General features: G+C 40.7%; 1 protein-coding gene and 1 pseudogene across 1 annotated transcript; one reads left to right on the top strand and one right to left on the bottom strand.

Moving 5' to 3' along the window:
• Nucleotides 1-57: 57 nt before the first annotated feature.
• Nucleotides 58-5301, bottom strand: LOC117468176 (phenylethanolamine N-methyltransferase-like; annotated as a pseudogene).
• A 4326-nt stretch (nucleotides 5302-9627) lies between these two features.
• Nucleotides 9628-21229, top strand: itpka (inositol-trisphosphate 3-kinase A). Its single transcript, XM_034112032.2, has 7 exons — nucleotides 9628-10329; nucleotides 16028-16124; nucleotides 17340-17553; nucleotides 18706-18910; nucleotides 19349-19450; nucleotides 19959-20030; nucleotides 20425-21229. Exons 1-7 carry the CDS (start codon nucleotides 9913-9915, stop codon nucleotides 20665-20667), a joined length of 1350 nt encoding a protein of 449 aa, XP_033967923.1. The 5' UTR covers nucleotides 9628-9912; the 3' UTR covers nucleotides 20668-21229.
• The last annotated feature ends 250 nt before the right edge of the window (nucleotides 21230-21479 follow it).

Raw genomic sequence — 21479 nt, 5'->3', positions numbered from 1 at the left:
ATAAGATAGTAAAATCTTTTATTCCCTATTATTCCATTTTGCCCCTTAACTCTCTCTTTAATCCTTCATTGTCTTTGCAAAAAACACGCCAGAAACGTCGTCCACCCCCACCCTCATGTCCTGAGGACATGTAAAACCTTCAGCCTGATCAGAGTGAAGCCCATCTTCTTCAGACTGGCACACACCTGGGCCTCATCCAGTGGGACAACAGGGATCTTCACCCCAGGCCCGCCCATATAGTAATTCTCTTCCAGGGCTCAAATGAGAAGAAGGTGGCCACCAGATCGCAGGAGAACCTTCATGTGTCCCAGGGCTCTATTGAAGGCAGCCAGGTCAGGGCTGGAGGCCTCCAGGCAGAAGCAGGACACCAGGCAGTCGGCTCCAGCTGGGGGAAGTGCACCAGGGTCCAGAGGCTGAGGGATGTGCACATCAACATAGAGAACGTCCGAGACAACTGAACGCAGCCGAGCAGCTTTCTCTGTCCATGCTGAGGGCCTGATAAATCACTAAATCAAACACTGACAAATATGTAACGGTATAATACTGAATGAATATCACATCATGTTTTGCAATATTATACAAAAGTTAGGGAGGAAAAATTCATACTGTCGGCCTTCCAGCTTGCAGGTATGCTTCAGGAATGGAGTCCAGTCCAGGGCGCTGTCCTCTGCGTTCCTGAGCCAGCGCTTCAGCTCCTGCCGGTTGACCTCGAGGTAGTCGGTAAGGATCACTTTGTTGAAAACTTCACAGCCACTCATAACCTGGTACAGGGTAAGGCAAGGCAAGGCAAGTTTATTTATATAGCACCTTTCAACAAAAGGCAATTCAAAGTGCTTTACAAAAAACGAAAGACATTAAGAAAATGGCATTTAAAATCAGTCATTAAAAATAAAAGATAATAAAAGAAACATTAAAAGAAAAAATATATGGTTAAAAGTTACAGTGCAGTTTAAGATATTAATAGTTCAATTAAAAGCAGTGGCAAAAAGAAAAGTCTTCAGCCTGGATTTAAAAGTAGTCAGAGTTGCAGCGGACCTGCAGTTTTCTGGATGTTTGTTCCAAATATTTGGAGCATAATAACTGAACGCTGCTTTTCCATGTTTAGTTCTGACTCTGGGGACAGAAAGCTGACCAGTCCCTGAAGACCTGAGAGATCTGGATGGTTCATAATTTAGCAGTAGGTCAGAAATGTATTTTGGGCCTAAACCATTCAAAGCTTTATAAACCAGCAGCAGTATTTTGAAATCTATTCTTTGACACACAGGAAGCCAGTGTAAAGACTTCAGAACAGGAGTGATGTGATCCACTTTCTTAGTGTTAGTGAGGACTTGAGCAGCAGCGTTCTGAATTAGCTGCAGCTTTCTAATAGATGTTTTAGTGAGACCTGTAAAGACACCATTACAGTAGTCAAGTCTACTGAAGATAAAAGCATGGACAAGTTTTTCCAAATCCTGCTGTGACATTAGTCTTTTAATCCTAGATATATTCTTTAGGTGATAGTAGGCTGATTTAGTAACTGTTTTAATGTGACTGTTGAAACTCAGGTCAGAGTCCATGACTACACCTAGATTTACGGCTTTATCTGTTGTTTTGAACATTGCAGACTGAAGCTGAGCGCTAACTTTTATACGTTCTGCCTTGGCTCCAAAAACCATTACCTCAGTTTTATCTTTGTTTAATTGGAGAAAGTTCTGACACATCCAGTCATTGATTTGTTCAATGCACTTACTCAGTGTTTGAATTGGAGCATAGTCTCCTGGTGAAATGGTTATGTACATTTGTGTGTCATCCGCATAGCTATGGTAACTTATTTAGTTGTTTTTCATTATCTGAGCCAGTGGTAGCATGTAGATGTTAAAGAGAAGAGGCCCCAAGATAGAGCCTTGAGGTACCCCACATGTCATATTTGTCAACTCAGATGTGTATTTACCTATAGAAACAAAGTTTTTTCTGTCCTTTAAGTAGGATTCAAACCAATTTAGAACTGTTTCCGAAAGTCCCACCCAGTTTTCTAGTCGGTCGAGTAATATGTTGTGGTCAACAGTGTCAAACGCAGCACTGAGATCTAATAATACTAACACTGAAGTTCTGTCTGTCATTGAAGAACTTTACAAGAGCAGTCTCAGTGCTGTGGTTTGGACGAAAGCCTGACTGGAACACATCGAAACAACTATTTAAATGCAAGAAATTACTCAACTGTTGAAAAACAACTTTTTCAATGATTTTACCTAGAAATGGCAGGTTTGATATGGGCCTGTAATTGTTCATTACTGTAAGCATCTAGATTATTCTTTTTTAAGAGCGGTTTAATGACTGCAGTTTTCAGGGCCTGAGTGAAGAGATTTGTTTACTATATGAAGTAGATCTGAGGCCATGCAACGAAAAACATCTTTGAAAAATCCTGTTGGAATAATATCAAGGCAGCAGGAGGAGGATTTCAGAAGTTGAATAATGTCCTCTAGGTTTTTATCATTAATCTGATGGAATTGTGTCATGGTGTTTGAATTGATATTAGGTGGACATAGGGACAACACATTTGCTGTACCTGATGCAGAGGCACTGACAGCTTGTCTGATTTTCTGAATTTTGTCAGTGAAGAAGGAGGCAAAATCATTGCATGCCCTGGTGGATAGAAATTCAGAGGCTACTGACACTGGGGGGTTAGTTAGTCTGTCGACGGTAGCAAACAAGGCACGTGCATTGTTTTTGTTTTTGGTAATGATGTCAGAGAAGAAAGACTGTCGTGCGTTTTTCAATTCCAAATTATAAAGGCCAAGTCTCTCTTTATAGATTTCAAAGTGAACCTGGAGATTTGTTTTTCGCCACCTACGTTCAGCTTTTCGACACTCTTTTTTCTGCTCTCACGGTCATGGCCTTTCTCCATGGAGATATTTTCTTCCCAGTCACTTCCTTTACCTTAGTTGGAGCAATAGCATCTATAACATTTGTAATTGTTTTCATGGGTTGTCAACATGGATGTTAAAATCATCAACAATGACTAGACGGTCAAAGTCAATACACACTATAGACAGCAGTTCAGTAAAGTCATCAAAAAAGCTTGCACAGTATTTGGGTGGTCTATAGATATTTAGGAACAGAGCTCGAGAGCAGCATTTCAGCTGAAGGGCCACATATTCAAAAGAAGCAAAGTTCCCATAAGATGTCTTCCTGCATTAAATGGAATCATTGAACAAAATAGCAACTCCACCCCCTTTCTTATGCATTCTTTCCTGACTCATAAAACTAAAGTTGGGAGGGGTTGATTCGATAAGAACAGCTGCACTGTTATTTTGTTCAATCCAAGTTTCCGTTAAAAACATAAAATCAAGATTGTGCTCAGTGATAACATCATTGATTAAAAATGTTTTTCCTGCCAGAGACCTGACATTTAATAAAGCTAGTGTAAGTTTGTTCGATACACTATCAGTAAGATTTTTTGTGACAAGCTGTGGCTGACATGGAATCACTGCTAAATTTGATAAACTCACACAAACGTTTGAGCACTTCCTGTTTCTAAGCTGATTCACCGCTCTTAATCTATTACCTATCAACACAGATATTGGCAAAGCTACTGGCAGGCAGGGCCCTGGCATGTCCTGGAAAGAGTTGAGAGTGCCATACGCCCTTGAGCCTGGACCCAGCACATATCAGTAAGAGTTTGTTGCATTTTGTACACACACATCCTTATCAGGCTTCGGAGACTGCAGATGCTTTCTTGAAGGGAGGGGAGGTGGTTGCCGTAGGCACAGTGATGGAGACACACATGCATTTCCAAACATTTGGACTACCTATGTTGCAAATGTATTATCTTTTCAATTTACACACGGCATCTATTGCACGTCTGTCCGTCCTGGGAGAGGGATCCCTCCTCTGTTGTTCTCCCTGAGGTTTCTCCCATTTTTCCCTTTAAAACTGGGTTTTCTTTGGAAGTTTTTCCTTGTACGATGTGAGGGTCTAAGGACAGAGGGTGTCGTATTGTCATACTGATATTCTGTACACACTGTGAAGACCACTGAGACAAATGTAACATTTGTGATATTGGGCTATATAAATAAACATTGATTGATTGATTGATTGAGATGGTGCGGGGGTAAAGGACATGCTGCCAGGGGGGGAGGTGGTTGACGTAGGCACAGTGATGAAGACGGTGTAGATGGTGCGCGTCTCTGCAGTGATTTTGGTGGGCATCGTTGAGGAGCGGGGGTAAAGGACATGCTGCCAACCCTGCGTATCGCCTTAGTTTGGTCTTTGAACTCCAGGAAGGAATCGGTGCCAACCCTCTGTATCTCCTTCGTGTGTTCAGCGATCTCCAGGAGGGTGGGCGAGGGTGAAAGGGTGAATGGAGAGTAGAGAGAGCTGTGGGGTGAAGGAAGAGTATCCTCAGAGGTGATAGGGGGGGTGAAGGGCGGTGGAGACTCCTCCATTTGTCTCCCATAATCAAGACATTCCTCAGGCGGGTGCAGTGATAGATTTTCAAGGTTTTCTGAGCGATGTGTTGTGTCTTTCTCTTGTTTTGATTCCTCTTGTTGCTTGTCCTTGGCAGAGGAAACAGATTGATGATGTAGGCAGTTGAATACGTTAGAGATAAACAATTTCACTCCTGACTTGTTCAGACAAACTCCATTTGCCTTAAAAAGATGTCTGCGTTCCCAGAAAAAGTTAAAGTTGTCAATACAATTTAGAGAATGGTCAATACAGACAGTTGAAAGCCACGTGTTCAGTGCAAACAATCTGCTGAATCTCTCCACTCCTCTTCTGACTGGCGGTAGAGGGCCACTGATGAACACCTCTGCATTTAGAGAGCTGACAGTTTCCAACAGACATTTAAAGTCTTTTTTCAGCACTTCTGACTGTTGTGAATGTGCAGTATCACATTCTTCACAGTCGGATGTTCAGCCCCAACATGCAGGATCTTCTCAGTCAAGTCAGAGACCATATCCTTGAGAAAACAGAGTACTTTGGTGTTGTTCTTACTACACAGACCTTTTACATCTCTTACAGCAGAGTCACCCACAATCAGAGTTTCAGGCCCAGTCGTTAGCTTTCCCTCTAGCCTTTTACTTTTGGAGTAGCTATTGGTCCTTACCCTGCTGTGTGAAGAGGACAGGTTATCCAGGTCATCAGAAAGAGATCTCCGGTTCTGGGTCAGCGGATCGTATCTGTTCTGGATTGGCACACTCTGTGGTTTAGGAGGATTGTTTGTAGTTCTCCCTTTAGCAGCTGTCCACGGCTGTTTCCTAGTAGGAACAGGGGTTGAAGAGGCGCTCTTCCTGGGTGATAACAATGCCGGCCAGCCGGTCGCATCACAGATTTCAGAGCGCTGGGCTCTGCCTGTTGATTTACTCTTCGGCCTTGCACCCAGAGAGTTCGAGGGAGGACTACCACTTGTAGATTTATTACCCGGTACACAGCCCTCCTGTTCCTTGGAATCCTTGTAGCTGCTAACTAGCTTTGAGTTAGTATGCCTTTGTGCATTCTTTTGCAACACTGGTAAAGTGGTGTCATTCTAACCTAGTCCATTCACTTCCACGTTAACTTCCAACCGTTGCATTTTCATTTCCAACACGGCCATCTTCTGTAGAAGTTTGTGGAAGTCATCTGTAGAGAACGGAGGCATTTTGCTGCTAACTAGCTTAAGCTAAATAGCATGCAGTAGCCTACCAGGCTTTAGCTGTTGCTAAGCCACGCTACTGTAAGACTGAGGTCGTCGTAAAAATATTGAAATATGGCTGAAACACTCCGTCTATTTACGAAGAATAACTGTCCCAGTGATAGGTTAATGTCCAGGAGCCGCTGCTCGAAGTTTTCAGAAAAGAAAAATAGAAAAAGAGCATACAAAAGTAAGCAGATGCAAGAGCAAGCAGAAAAGCGTCTGCACTGTAAGAAGGCTACACAAGGGTAGGACCTGACCCGATGTCCACCAGCAGCTCACCACTCACATCACCTGGGAGGACACATGAAGAGGAGAAGGAGGTGAAGCCACCACACTTTAGATTCAATTAGGGAGAACTCTTATTCATTTATCTTAAAGGTGTTATTTTTCATCACTAATCGAAGCATCCTTCTAAAGGCGTTCCCCAAATGTCACATCTCAGATTTTAAACAAACTTGACCTGAATACATGTCCATTCTTCAAATATTTGCATTAACCAACATAGTCTTTTTAGCACACCCAACAGTCACAACTTTCTCAAAGCTAAAGTCAGCAAGGCTGGATTACCAACTTGGCAATGTTGGTGACAGAGTTGGGTTTTTGTCCAGGTTTTGTCACACAAAAACACCTTTTGTTAGTTTCTCTGCTATGTGTTTATACTGTTGGAGAGGGCATGGCAAGGTTTATGTGTACAGAGCTCTAGGCTTGTCATATATATTCTCTTGGATGAACTGTAGCTGATTGGTGGATATATACAAATAGTGCAACAAGCCCTAGGGGGTTAACAGGGGCTTACAACTCAATTTTGCTCCGGGCCCCCTTGTGACCCGCATAAACACATTTTAATTTACAACAGTAATTCCAACATTTCACTTATTTACTCTACAGGGATTCTTTAGGTATACATACATCTAACATTTGGTTAATCTCGCCTCTCATTTTACAACAGAATGTATTTTTTCTAGTGCTGTCAAAATTATCGCGTTAACGGCGGTAATTAATTTTTTGAATTAATTGCGTTAAAATATTTAACGCATTTAACGCATGTGCAGAATGGCCCGCCCCATATGTGCCACCAGTGGCAGCGCCAGGGTATGGCTGGGGTAGGCTACACCCATACAAAGAAATGGCTTAGCCCCACCATGAAAAATGATGTTAAAGTAAGCAAAATAAAGTCTGCCAACTCGCGCGGAGTAAATTGCACAGACAGCATGTAAGATTGATTTCAGTAGCCACGGTTTTGAAAACTTTTGTCACGTAGTGATCGTCTTCTCAATAGAACATCTTTCATAACGGCGTGGTGTTGTTGCAGGAATTCCCGACGGAGAATACTCTTGCTGTAGTACAGGGCAGAGCCATATAATAGTAATAATATGGCTCTGGTACAGGGGTGCACATAACTGGTACGCAGGTTATGGCGTAATCTGAAATGCGTACCGTCACTTGTGTCACAAAGCGCATTTGCGTACCGACGTACTTGTGAAGCTTTTCCAGAAGGCGGTTAGATCACCGGACGACAGAGTCGGTCTCCGTGTGCACAGACAGGGCTGCTGTTAACGTCGGTCTGTACAACGGAACTGTGCCAAAACTACGCCAACCGGCTGCGGAGGGAGACTCCCCCCATCACTGGAGAACTGCGCTAAAACAGCTGATCACAACGTTCACACTCAGTGGTCACAAAGTACTCCACTAGCCCCCCCCCCTCTGTCGACTTTCCTGAAGTACTCCCCCGTTGATAGAAATCAACACGTAATGAATTAAGACCCCACGGTTTGATGATTGATAGGTGTGTGGGTTGTCTTTCATTTTGACATGCAGAAAAATGTTATAATAAACATACATACTGTATGTTAAATGGATATATCCGCCTGCTTTCATTTATCTTTCCATTCCCACAACAATATACATAAATAAATGGCATATTTTGGACATAGTTCGAATGGTGATTAATCATGATTAATTAATTTTTAAGCTGTGATTAATCTGATTAAAAATTGTAATCGTTTGACAGCCCTAATTTTTTCACATATTAACCTATTCCACTTAATGTAGAGCAGACCAATCTACACTTAAACTGCCTATAAGCACTCAATTATAAAATATATAACACTGATAAACACAAATCCGACTTGAAACTTTACTTTTGATTGATTACCTCTACAAGTTTCAAGAGTCTGCTTCCATATTTTAAATAAATGGGAATAAACGGCTCACTGGAATGGTGGAGAAAGACATCCAAGTCCCAAACATGATTTTTGAACGAGGACACAACACTTGCAAACATATTCGTGTGATGCTTTAACACTAACACACAAAAGGCATATGCATTTTCTATTGTGCACATAATTTGAAGCATCTTTGTAACCCCATTGTCTCACCTTCAGTGAAAGCTCTGTGCAGGCATCCCATTTTCCAGAGCAAAACGCTGTCGTTATTCTCAAAGTCAGCCCGTGGTGGAGTGTAGTTGTACTGCAGATAGGCCGCAGGGTCAAAGCCTTGGCCGCAACTCCATCCTCTTTTCCATCCATTATCACTCTTTGACTGACTTTAACTTCAGTGTCCACCCTTTATAAACCCCACCTCACCCCTCCCTCCCACCTAATCTAAACGTAACATTACTTGTTTGCTCAGGGACTTGTTTGCTCAAGGTCTTAGTTGGGCCCACTCAAAATAACTTGGCAAATGTGCAATTCTGATCAAAAGTTTGAAATTCTATTAATGTTTTGGTCTTTCTCTTCATAATGGCAATTTCAAACAGAGGAATAAACAATAATTCAAATAATTAAGTCCAAAAATGTAGGTTTACAAGTAAATCCTTTTGGCCCCAGAAGAAGAAGAAGAATGGAATAAATTATGGTATTATTTATTCTCATCATACCAATAAATTATTTTTTAAGATTGACAAACATCATATGTGTAATTCGTGGCACAATTCAAACGGGATCTAAAGATAAGTTTTCTCTCTCCATTGACTTCAATGCATAATTTTTTAGAAATAAGGTCCCATGGACCGGAAGTGGATGGGCGTGACTTCGCCAGCACTGATCTGATGCTTCTTAACATGAGAGCAGTTTCCCAGCGGAGTGAAGAAAATACATGAACCTCACGAGAGTCACTCCTCAGTTTATACCGTGTTATATGTGATATATCTGAACAACAAAGTGGTCAAAACTCATTTTCTTCATTTATTGGAAACATTTTCATGATCGATTTTTTCAATACATTTTAAGAATGGCGTTTATCTTTTTTGAGAATGAGTTCTTATTTTTATTTAATGTATTTGGGTCTACAACAGATGATACACATGTTTGTGTCAGTACATGTGTACTAACAGAGGCGGGGGTGTGTGTGGAAATAACGGGGACAGAGCTGCTGTCAGACGATCAGCTGTGCAGCGTCATCACAAACGGTCGTCGCTTCATGTGATGCTCCGGAGGAAAGGACGTCCCATTGCTCTTAAAACTAATTTCCCTGCTTCTCGTGGTTTCCTTGACTAGTCACAGGGAAACGGCGCAAGTGAGGGACGCAAGGAATCTATTTAACCGAAGTGAGAAGGGCCCAGAGAGTTGTTCAATTTTTAAAATAATTAATCTAGGTTTCATAAAGCTCGCCCTCTAGTGGCCATTTAGGAGTGAGAAATATCTTATTTTTAAACAAATGACACCATTTAGTAAAAACATAAATTGAAGGTTTTGAACATGTGTTTATGCAGGTAGGCTTCATGTATTTGTGTAGAAATGTGAAGAAGCAACTACTGTAAAACATGTTTTATGATAATGCCTGTGTGGCTGCTTGTTAAGCAACTGCCTTTTAATCTGAAGGTATTAATATCATTGTGATTTAAAGGCATAGCCTATTCCCGTTAGAGTGAGATTAATATGGAAGCCTATTTTCATTCTCAAGGCAAAACATGTGTTTACCTTTACAGTACAAGACTGAACCTGTCAGCTGATTTAACTCTACAGTCAGGAAGCGGGGAGGCATTGCGGAAGATAATAATCCTTCTACGGTTGTGTAGTGCGCCGGTGCGCGTGAGTGTTTAACCGCGTAAACGCGCGAGCCAAGCCACCAGCAGAGAGGGGTTCCCCTTTCCAACATCACGCGCAGAGCAGAGAGGCTATCAGAGAGTTGTTTTAATGTGTGACAAAGGACAACACACACGATGAAGTATCTCTGAGGATCGACTGAATACAACTAATACTGAACTTTCGGGAAAGTGAAATGACCAGATTTGAAGGTTGAAGTGCTTCAGGTCTCCAATGCCCAAAGAGTGCAGGAGGAAGAGCTCCAAGGACTTCGGTCTTTCTGGGACTGTATTTACAGAGGGGTCGCGTTTAGAGCGAAGAGTAGCCGGGAAGGCACCACAGATTTGCGATGATCTCGTTCAGAGAGCCGCTCAAATCACCGAGTCGTCCTCAGCCAGAGCGCAAGCTGTGATGGACTCTCCCCGGGTACCGCAGGTCACCATCACCCCGGAGGGAGGCGGCTCCTCCAGGGAGATGCAGCAGGAGGACTGGGATGATGCTGTGGACGGAACCCTGCGCAGGAAACTGTCCAACTCCTCCATCTCCTCCACAGGCTCTTCTCTGGTGGAGTCCGAGGATGATATACTCAGCGACAACGAGAGCAAAAGCAAAGGCATCATCACTTTAGAGCATCTGGGGGACTCTGGAGAGGTGAGGCAAACACATAAAGATATATATCAAGACTTTAAGAGGGCCATTAAAGGGGTTCCCCAGTGAAGGTTTTCCAGCGAATCATGCCACTGTAGTTTATGGTTTGTCCCAGTTAAAGTGTATAACATAATTTGATACAATCTGTTGCCTCTTTGTATAAATGAATACAAAAATGTATAGATGATTAAATGATTAAATAAACTACAGCAAATATCTGGAGCATCCTAGGACAAGTGTGTGCTAATTATTGTTCAAAAGATGTCTAGAAAAGTGCACTATTTAAATCTTTAATGTATATATTAACCAAAGTAATATATTTGTGGCAGAGAGGCGTCAGTAATTGCAAATGAATAATCTGTGATGGAAACAAGTTTCACTGTAATATAGTAAAAGTGAATTGTTTGCATGGTGGGGCAGGACAGGATGTTTACAAAAACATTTGCAAATGCCGTCTTTGACCTTGTGTGTCTGCATCCCCCTATAATGATCCAGTTACAGTAAAAAGCTGATGATTTGAAAACAGTGAAGCACAGCATCAGATAAACAGCAGTCAGCAAACGACTTCAGACCGCAGGGACCTCTGACTGCATGCAGAGGCGAGCCAATTACAGTATTAGTATTTGTTAGCTTAGTTGATGTTTTAAGTCCCATAAAAAGCATGTTTTACAAGTGAGTTCAGCAGTATTGAGGATTAGTCACTTCTACTAAGTTATTTTTGTATCTGTTCTGCTCTTAGGTATGCTGTTTGAGATCTGGGATATTTCAGTTGTCAGAGTGATACTCTCCTCTTGTTGCTTAAGATTATGTTCAGTGAAAGATTAAACAACTGTGAGATCCTTGCTAGAGAGCACAGGATAATCTTTGAGGAAATGTGATTGTCCCCATTGAAATCACATTATCCCTGCTTATGTTTAATGGCTTATCAGAGCCTCTCACATCACCTTAATGACCCCCGGCGCTGTTAAGACAACATGAAGAAGCCGCTGAAAGCTTGATGACCTTTGCTGTGAGGAAACATGACACGTCATTTTGTTTACAGCAGATTATTTTACAGGGCACATGGTACAAATTGTTAATAAGAATCACAGCCTCAATAATCACTATTTTGAAAACAGTCATTTACTGAATCAATAATGACTATACTTATGTTAAATATGTTGTTGAATATAATACTTACATTATACCAAATGTTTCTTAATATTTGTAATGGATACATTCTTAATTTTAATCAAGTCTTCTGCACTTCTCCGCAATCTGCCAGTAGCTTTCAAACATTCACGTTTAATCCAGCTACAGGCCACACTTTTACCATACATTTTGAGAGAAACAAGCCCAACAAGCGTTAGCCTTGAGCTATGTGCCTACTAACAAAACACTGAAAACAGAAAGTTAAACTGCTTTTTTATACTGCTGTTTATACCAGTTTATTCCCCTGGTCAGTTTGTTTTTGTTAGAAAACTACATATTGTACGATTAAGTGTACATGTCATTAAAAATAATAGAAATTAATGTGCGTGTTAAATGTCAGGTCATGTTTTGGTGACCTTTATCACTCTGCGTCCTTCCTTCAGCAAACAGACTAGTGTTGAAGGATCGGCCTTTACTTCAATACACTCTGAGGGTGGACATTTATTTGACATTCAAGACTTTTTAGTCGTGGGCTGAGAAGTCTGAGTCTTGTTGAACATTCAAATAGAGCACTTTCAGAAGCACACATTTTTGATATTCTACCGAAAAACCGTGCATTTTGTGTGATTTAGTGGGAAGTGTGATGGGAGTGAGTCACCATTGGTTTCTGCACTTACAGCACAACCTGCTTTTTGTCTAAACCAGTCCCTGCATGAGATTCAGGTTCAGACTGTCATTGGGTGTGTGTGTTTGTGTGCTTTAATCGTGCCGCTTCTCTTTGCCTTCTCCATACAAAGTCTGTAGCTGTCACTTTATTTTAAACAGACTGAATACACATTGCCTGTGTAGCCTGTGTGCAAGTGTGTGAGAAAGAGTCACACTGTCCATCAAGCGTGGCTCAGTGTGAAGGTTTTCCAAATAAAACTCCATTCTGGCACTTTAAGGCCTTGCACTTTTAAATGGAAATATGCTGCTGGTGACACCTCTGAACATAGCCACTGCTTCTGCCCACACATCAGCGCCCACACACACTCACACACCCAACACAGACACACAAAGTGCAGCACAAGCTCACATGTTATTGTGTAATATGTTTTTCTGTGGTCAATAATAACCAAGCTGTGGCCTTTGACATTTAACAACGCCACACTTCAGGAAGTCAATCACACTGTGTATCAGCACTAAGCTTTTGCCAGTTCACGCTTTTAAAGCATGTATTCTAGAGATAAAGGTCCAATGGAGCAAAGTTCTTTCAATGGAAATGCAACAAAGAGCATTTGCTTGTGATTGCAGCATAATTCATTTCATCATCTTGCAGTGGTTTGAATCCCATTTGCATGTCAACGTGACACTTAGCGTAACGTGGAAAAACAATGTTTGGCTGAGCGAGTCACATCGACTCTCTGTTGTTTTCCTCAGTCCTTTGAAATGCATTGTTGGGAATTGGTAATGTTTGCTCTCAGTTGTGTGTGTTGCCGCCGCTCATAACTTCCCCAAAGGCTCGGATCAACACTGTTGTATAGACTCAGTGTTGAAGAGAAAGCAAACATTAGACTAACACAACAGAGCATTTGTGTGGAATTTATATTAGGTTGTGGTTGAAAGTAACTATGTACATTCACTCAAGTTCTGCACAACTTTGAGGTGCTTTTATTTGAATATTCCTATTTTTTGCCCTTTTTTACTTCTGCTTTATGGCATTTCAGAGGGAACTATTGTACTTTTGACTCCCCTACTTTGATATATGGCTACCGATTACTATTAGAATTAAGATGGAACTATAAAAAACATATCATAAGATCATTCATTCATTAAAGAATCAGAATCACAACCAATGTAAAGGATTTATTCAGTGTTTCTCAACAAATCTGACCTGTGATACCTCATAAAACAACAGTGTGTAATTGAGGCCCCTTGTATTGTTCCTGCTGCCAAGAGTGCTGAAATGTTTAATATTGTACTAAGTACAGTATTATTGATGAACTCTGCTTTGTACAGTTCTTGAGAGTGAAGCCAGTATTATTCCTAAGTGTTATCAGTTCAATCTCTTGTGTTTTCTGTCATCAAGGCTGGCTGGGGCACCATGGCGTGTCCAATATAAATATTGGCCACAATGAAACTCAGAGATTCCATTGCCTCTCAGTCTGTGGATAAGAATTAACGCCACATGATAAAACAAACTTGTATCCCTTTTTTTATTTGTTCTTGGCTTCCTATAGCTACAGTTGCAAGAAAAAGTATGTGAATCCTTTGGAATTACCTGGATTTCTGCATAAGTTGGTCATAAAATGTGTTCTGATCTTCATCTAAGTCACAACAATAGACAAACACAGTCTGCTTAAACTAATACCACACAAACAATTATATGTTTTCATGTTTTTATTGAACACACCATGTAAACATTCACAGTGCAGGGTGGAAAAAGTATGTGAACCCCGAGGCTAAAGACTTCTTCAAGAGCTAATTGGAGTCAGGAGTCAGCCTCTGTTGACGAATCTACGATACGTAAAACACTGAACAAGAATGGAGTTCATGGGAGGACACCACGGAGGAAGCCACTGCTGTCCAGAAAAAACATTGCTGCACGTTTGAAGTTTGCAAAAGAGCACCTGGATGTTCCACAGCACTACTGGCAACATATTCTGTGGACAGATGAAACCAAAGTTGAGTTGTTTGGAAGGAACACACAACGCTATGTGGAGAATCTAAAGGGTTCACATACTTTTTCTTGCAACTGTATACACAATATCATTTTAGTACACGTTACTGTGTATGATTATAAGTGCAACAAATAGTGTGATTTAAAAATGTTCATGAGTTTGTAACTCACTGTTAATAAGATAATATAAATAGTGATCCCAAATTGGGATTTATTTTCCTCACAGCAGCATTAGCTTGCACTAATGTAGATTCCCAAAGAAGTGACTGTTATTTTGTGTATATTGATGTTGTGTTTTTATCTTAATGTGTGCATATGTATAAATGTGTCTGTTGATTATATATATATGGGATATAAATATTTTAATATATATATATATATATGTATTTTTGTATTCGGGATTGAGGGAAAACGGTATTTTGATCTCTCTGTCTGTACACACAAACGGAAAGATTGACAATAAAGATGACTTTGACTTTGATAAAAAACAACAAGACATTGCACATTATTATAAATTAAGAAGAGTAGAAAATAAACAACTATAAAATAGAAACATTTCAAAAATAGAAAAAAGAACAGCACTAAGGTGTAGAAAATATTCAAGTTGACCGTGAAATACAAATCTGTAAACTATCTGACAAAGAAAACACTATTGAAGAGCCAATTTACAGCTAAAAAAATATAAAAGTAGGATATTATCCACATTAAGTGTGCAAGGAATTCAATATAAATTAAAAATGTACACAGTATCTGCCGGTGTCCACTGACAAGCCAATAAACACCCTCACAATTGGATATGATCCGTGAAGTAGTAGCACCATAGTAAGTGAAGCGTATCCCCTGACATTTACCAGACTTGGTGTGCTGCGGCAGAGCTTTGTGTTTCATGAACACACAGTCCCTGTTTCATTTCCTGTTTCAATCAGAACACAGAATAAAATGACCTCTGCAAAGCCTCAAGATAGGATCACAACAACAGTACTTCTTTCCCTCTCCTACGTCTAGGAGGTTGTTCATGCGTGTCTATTTTCCTTATGATTATGTTTGAGATTATTGTAAAGAAATATATCCCTCTCAATGTTTAAGTGTGTGTTATTTGAGATGTAGTCTTGGAGGGAATAAAGCCAGCAGTTCTCCAGAAGTGTGAAGAACTACAGAGTCTCTGTGAAATATGCAAGCTGTTCCTGTGTTTTTCTGTGTGTGTGGATATGTGATGTTTGCATAGCAAGAGACAGACAAAGAAGGAGAAAGCAAACCTGCAATGAGATAATTGAGGAGTCCTCAAACAAACAACCATGAAAGAATAAACATCCCAGCCGAGGAAATATAATTTGCCCATCAGTCATCTTTTTTATTTTGCTTTGTTCAGGATTCAGTGCATAATTTGATTTGTTGCAGTCATACATTATGACACCGAACAATTCAGACATTGCTGAGTGGCAATCAAGATGCCAGCAGCAAGCGCAATGTCACCCTTGATTATTCGGTGTTAAACCTTCAGATTTTCCCATAAAAAAATGCAATCTGACTGCAGATGACAAATGTTCCATGTTTAATTCAGTGGGACATGTTTATACTTCAAGAAGATGAAAGCAATATAACCAGGAAACTGATTTTAGATAGTGGATTTTTACCCACACTAAGCAGTAGATGCTGAATCGAGATGTGCAGATGTAATGACCTAGATTTGGGTTTCATGCAGTGGAAAACTAAACGGCTGGCATCAGATTAACTGCATATAAACACTTTTTATTCAAACAGTGAAGGATGGACAAGGTCAGCACTTCTTCATGTTCTCAAATAATTGATATGGAGGACACAGGATACACCCCAAAACTGTATTCGCCGCTTTACCACAAGTCTATTTTGTTCTATTATATTTACTTCTGTGTGCTTGCATGTGTTCTCCAGAGCAAGCCGTGGTGGAAGTTGAAGACGGTCGTCCACTGGCCCTTCAGCGCTACGCAGAGGAGAAAACTAAATTGGGTTCAGCTAGCCGGGCATAAAGGTATGACTTGTTCAGATCAGTTCTGTGTCGTTTAACTTCTCTGACAGCTTTAATGAAAGAGAGAAGGTGCGGGTAAGAGGTCGGGGATTGCCCCCACGATGGATGGAAATACTTAATTTGGGTTGTTATTCTTTATTTTGACGTTTACATTTCTAGATCAGTTTTTAATTCGTTTTTTGCAAATGTCTGAGAATGATGTAGCTGCATTTACCTACAAGATATACGGTTGGAGAAATGGCATTAATGTTTAATCTTCTCGCTACTAAAAGGTGGGGTAGGTAAGTTTCAGAAACCGGCTCGAGATACACTTTTTGTTATATTCCATGGAATGCTCTTAACATCCCGATAGCAATGAATATCTGAAGTGCTTTGACAAAAAATCCATCAAAAAATGTCATCTGTGGCCCGGCTAAACGGATTGGTTGTACTTTTCACAGTTCTACGGATTGCCGCCCTGTCTGTCAGCCTTCCATCTCGTGCACGCACAAATGTATCTCGTGCCCTCATTGGGCGTGCCGTCATTGAGCGTGCATTGCAGCAGTACTTCAATGACTCGCCAGCAACAGGCGGCCACTTTCATCAGTCTGCTGACGTCATGTGCGCGTTCATGTGTGTTGGATGAGGTGCTCTGTAAGGAAGTCTGAAGGAAGGGGCGGATTCTTTTCGGCTATGTACTTTCAAATTTTAGTGCACTCGAGCCGGATTCTGAAATTTACCTACCCCACCTTTAAATGTGTCCAATGTAAAACAGTTCTGGCAAAGCCACTTCATTTCTGTGGGTAATGTCACGAAAGCTGATGGAAATTCATGCTGTTTCCTTTTTTCAACAGCGATACATTACATTACATGTTACTTGTTAGACGCTTTTATCCAAAGTGACGTACATACTCAATACTGTGGGCAATCCCCACAGGAGCAGTGGGGTTTGAACCTGTGACCCCTTAATCCGAACACCAGCGCTCTATCCACTGCGCCACACGCCTCCTCCTATAATTATAGCTAACAAACTAAAAATAAAATAAATGTATGTTCATGTTGTTTTATTTTTCCCCCCCACTTATTGTTCTATTGTTTAGTTTTAATTTTAGTAATGAAAACAATCCCCTCTGCAGCAGAAAAACATGGATTTAAAAAGTATAAACTAGTCATTATGAGTCATTTCTAGAATTTCATTCCTAATGTTTTTAAAAGCCTGAAATCTTCTTTTTATCTCAGGGAACTTCAAAGCAGCAGACGAGGGCAACATCCTGAAGAAGTTCTCTGAGAACGAGAAGCAGTGTTTCGAAAAGCTAAGGGATGACGTGCTGCTCCCGTTCGTGCCCAGTTTCCACGGTGTTGTGGAAAAAGATGGAGAGTCTTTCCTTCATATGACTGACCTCCTGTCAAACTTTGACCTCCCCAATGTTATGGACTGCAAGATGGGAGTGAGGTAAGAAAGTAAGGTATACATTGAATTACTTATATTAGAGATTTACGCATATATTCTATAATTATAACCTTCGTTTTTCAACACGTGAAACGTTTTTGTAGTTTATTTCTCAGAATGAATAAGCAGTATGCCGCCTAAAGCATGTTAGCTCTACAAGGGAACACCTGTTGTAACTGCAGGCTATATGCTTGGCTTCCTGCCGCAGCGGGCGGGGTGCCTCAATGTGTTATGTGCACAGGACACACACACACACACACACACACACACACACACACACACACACACACACACACACACACACACACACACACACACACACACACACACACACACACACACACACACACACACACACACACACACACACACACACACACACACACACACACACACACACACACACACACACATACAAACATACACACAGTCACCTACAAACATACACCCACACATTCACATGTGGAGGTCCCTGATAACTATTTAACATGGATTGCACACATGCGCTAAACTAACTTACACATTACGATACACACTTAAACAAATTATTATATTGCCTGCTTAGCCTTTCTGTGCGCTTATGTTTCAAAGGCTACACACACACATACATATATACACACAAACGCTAACTAAGGGTGTCCCTGGAGACTCCCCTTTCGTCAAAAACACTCACACCACAAAGTTGCAAAACCGCTAAGTTGCACTCAGACACGCACTCAGACTTTCACACAGTTGAACGCTGCACGCTGGATTCTCCTCTCAGCTTCCCTCTTCAGCAGAGAGGAAGTGAAGCTCACAAACTGAAAGTGAAATCCACATCTGCTTGCACCTTACTGTGTGGTATGAAAGAATACAAAGTGTGAATGCGCTGCTGAATTTCATACAGTATGTTGCCTTCAACAGAGCAGTTCAGTTTGGGCATTTTTATACAATGGTCAGCTATAATGCACGATTGATGTTTAAAAAGGATCTCTCTGGTTTAAGTGCAGCAGGAGAGTTTATTTGTAAGCTCTTGCATCTTAATAACTAAGGGTGCAAGACAAACCCTGAAAGTAAACACGGTTTAATATTTACTTAAATGCAGAGAACACTTAGCCAGTAGTGTGTAAACATGCACCTCCTTCACCTGAGACCTCATTCCTCCTGCTGTTTCAGGACGTACTTGGAGGAGGAGCTGGTCCGGGCGCGGGAGCGGCCCAAGCAGAGAGAAGACCTGTACAGCAAGATGGTGGAGGTGGACAGTGAGGGGCCGACCCCCCAGGAGCATTCTCAGCGCGGGGTCACCAAGCCTCGCTACATGCAGTGGAGGGAGAGCATGAGCTCCACCAACACCCTGGGCTTCAGAATAGAAGGGATCAAGGTAGAGGGACATGTCATTAGTGGTATTCATTGGACACATTAAATACACTTAAACCGTTGAACAAGGCCCTATAAAGCTATAATTGAAAACATATCATATGTGTCTAAGCTGAAATACTTGATATTTGCTGTATCATCCATCGGTCATATGGCCATATGTAATATGAAAAGGATTCCAATCTGCTAGATATTTACAGTAAATACAAGTACTGTTGAAAGTGTATTAAGTAATGTTTTAGTGAAGTAGTGAGACTAAATCGATTAGAGACTTGGACTATACTGCACAAGTTGTGTGTGAGTTTGTTAACTGATGATTTGATGTTATGAAATGTGTTATTCCTTTAAATTAAATTAATTAATTTATTTAAAGAATGTTCATACATTCAGTCCAATCTGAGGCAAAAAGTATTTTTATTATGTAATATTTCCTCTTTTTTAGAAATCTGACGGCACATGTCGCACTGATTTCAAGAAAACCCGATCGAAGCAGGATGTTGTCCAAGTGTTCAAGGACTTTGTCGGAGGGAACCCCGACATCCTAGTACGTGGCAGTCACTTTGCTTCTGCACACGTTAGCTGTTTATTCATTCATATAAAGACAAACATAACCTTACTGTCGTATACACAAGGCGGTCACACAGGCATTAGCTGGAACACAACACTAACTGCAAACACACCTGTTGAGTAAGCTCTCATATCCTGGTTCTGACAAATATACATTATTTTTAATACTTATCACTCAGTCCTTACACTAAGGTCAAATGTCACTGTGTGTGCTGCTGTGTGCATGTATGTGTGACAATTAAAGAGGTTTTCATCCTCCGATTTCGATAAGGTTGGTGGACAGATAATGCTAAATGAAAAAAGCGTAAATAGTAAATAATAATACATAGCGAATAGTCACAGTCCGTAATGCTGTTTGAGTTTTCTATTATAGTAGGACACACTCTATACACCCTGCTAGCTACAACAGTTAATCATATTGTAAGCCTGCATGTAATGTTAGTATTTTACAATCTGCCCATCACTGTTTTTCTCTTCTAACACAGAAGTCTTACCTGAGCAGACTCAAGGAGATCCAACAGGCCCTGAAGACGTCAGAGTTCTTCAAGCAACACGAGGTGATGACCGATCTAAAAACATGATGGCAAATTAAAGCATAAAAAATTAACTCTTAAAACAACTGTTGTAGGAACTAAAGCTCAATTTAGGGGATTGAACACCATCCATTCACAAGATCTGAATGTGAATGATGTACCACTGTCTTAACACCATCACAAATACTTTAAGCTAACCAGTCCACTCTTTATTTATATACGTGTTATCTGCACTGTGCCTTTGGTATTGTAACAATTGAAGGACACACAGAGGATGTCTGATTCTGATCTCTCCAGTGAAGAACGAGCTAATTGACAACAAAAAACCACACTGTTATGTTTTCCCTCATCAGAATGAATGTTCGAATAGAAGAGGGAAAAGGAAAGGCTAATATGAAAACCGTCTTGTTTTCTATAGGTTATTGGCAGCTCTCTCCTCTTTATCCACGACCACAAGAGCAATGCACAGGTGTGGATCATTGACTTTGGAAAGACGACAGTGTTACCGGAGGGCCAGACGTTAAATCACGACATTCCCTGGCAGGAAGGCAACCGGGAGGACGGATACCTGTGGGGGCTGCAAAAACTCCTCGACACTCTGAAGTCTGTCAGCAATGAAGAGTCCTTCAGCTCAGTTACCAAGGAAACAGACTGTCAGTGACCCGTGACCTATGGGAAGTCAAACTAACAGACAGGGAGCCTCTGAGGGAGGTTTCATACATGTAGATTTGCTTTGGGTGCTGGATGATAAATGTAAAAAAAGTGCATACATGCTACAAGAAAGAGCATTGTATTACTCTGATAAATCCACTGACAGAAAATACACGATAAACAGAGAGGAGCAGAGAATTTGTCTAGTTACTGAAAGATTGAGCAAATGAACTGACACTAATTCAACTTCCTACAAAATGAACAGAAGTGAAAGTGTAGGGATATGCATTTTAGTTTCAGGGTGACAAGTGAAACACGACTTAAAATCAGATACATCTAACCCCTCAGTCATAATGTTACATCTGCAAGTGTGACATTAAAGGGGAGATTCTGTGTGGTGTTAAACTCACATATATATATATATAACTACAATAATAAAGTACTGCATGATGATTAGTTTGAACTGTTCTGACAAACTCTTTTACTATGTATCAATTTATATTTCTTTCATTGATTATAATCAAACTTGTAATTATTTTCCTTTCTTGTTCTAGCACATTTGTGCAAGTGTAAAGAATGAAAATGTATATCAAATTAAAAAGAGAAAATCTCCATCCATCCTTTTTTTACCGCTTGTCCGTGTACAGTAGCAGTTCCAGTAGAGGGACCCAAACTTCCCTTTCCCTGGTCACATCCACCAGCTCTGACTGGGGGATTCGAAGGGCAAATACAGTTCGTTTTTATTCTTAATGGTAGAACACCATTGTGGTATTTTAGTATGTTAGTAAGGAGTGAGCTCACATCGTGTAACTGATCAGATTC

The sequence above is a fragment of the Pseudochaenichthys georgianus genome, chromosome 22 (assembly GCF_902827115.2).
Source record: "Pseudochaenichthys georgianus chromosome 22, fPseGeo1.2, whole genome shotgun sequence".
Lineage (NCBI taxonomy): Eukaryota > Metazoa > Chordata > Actinopteri > Perciformes > Channichthyidae > Pseudochaenichthys > Pseudochaenichthys georgianus.
The sequence above is the reverse complement of the archived record's forward strand: the minus strand, read 5'-3'. Positions and strand labels throughout refer to the sequence as shown.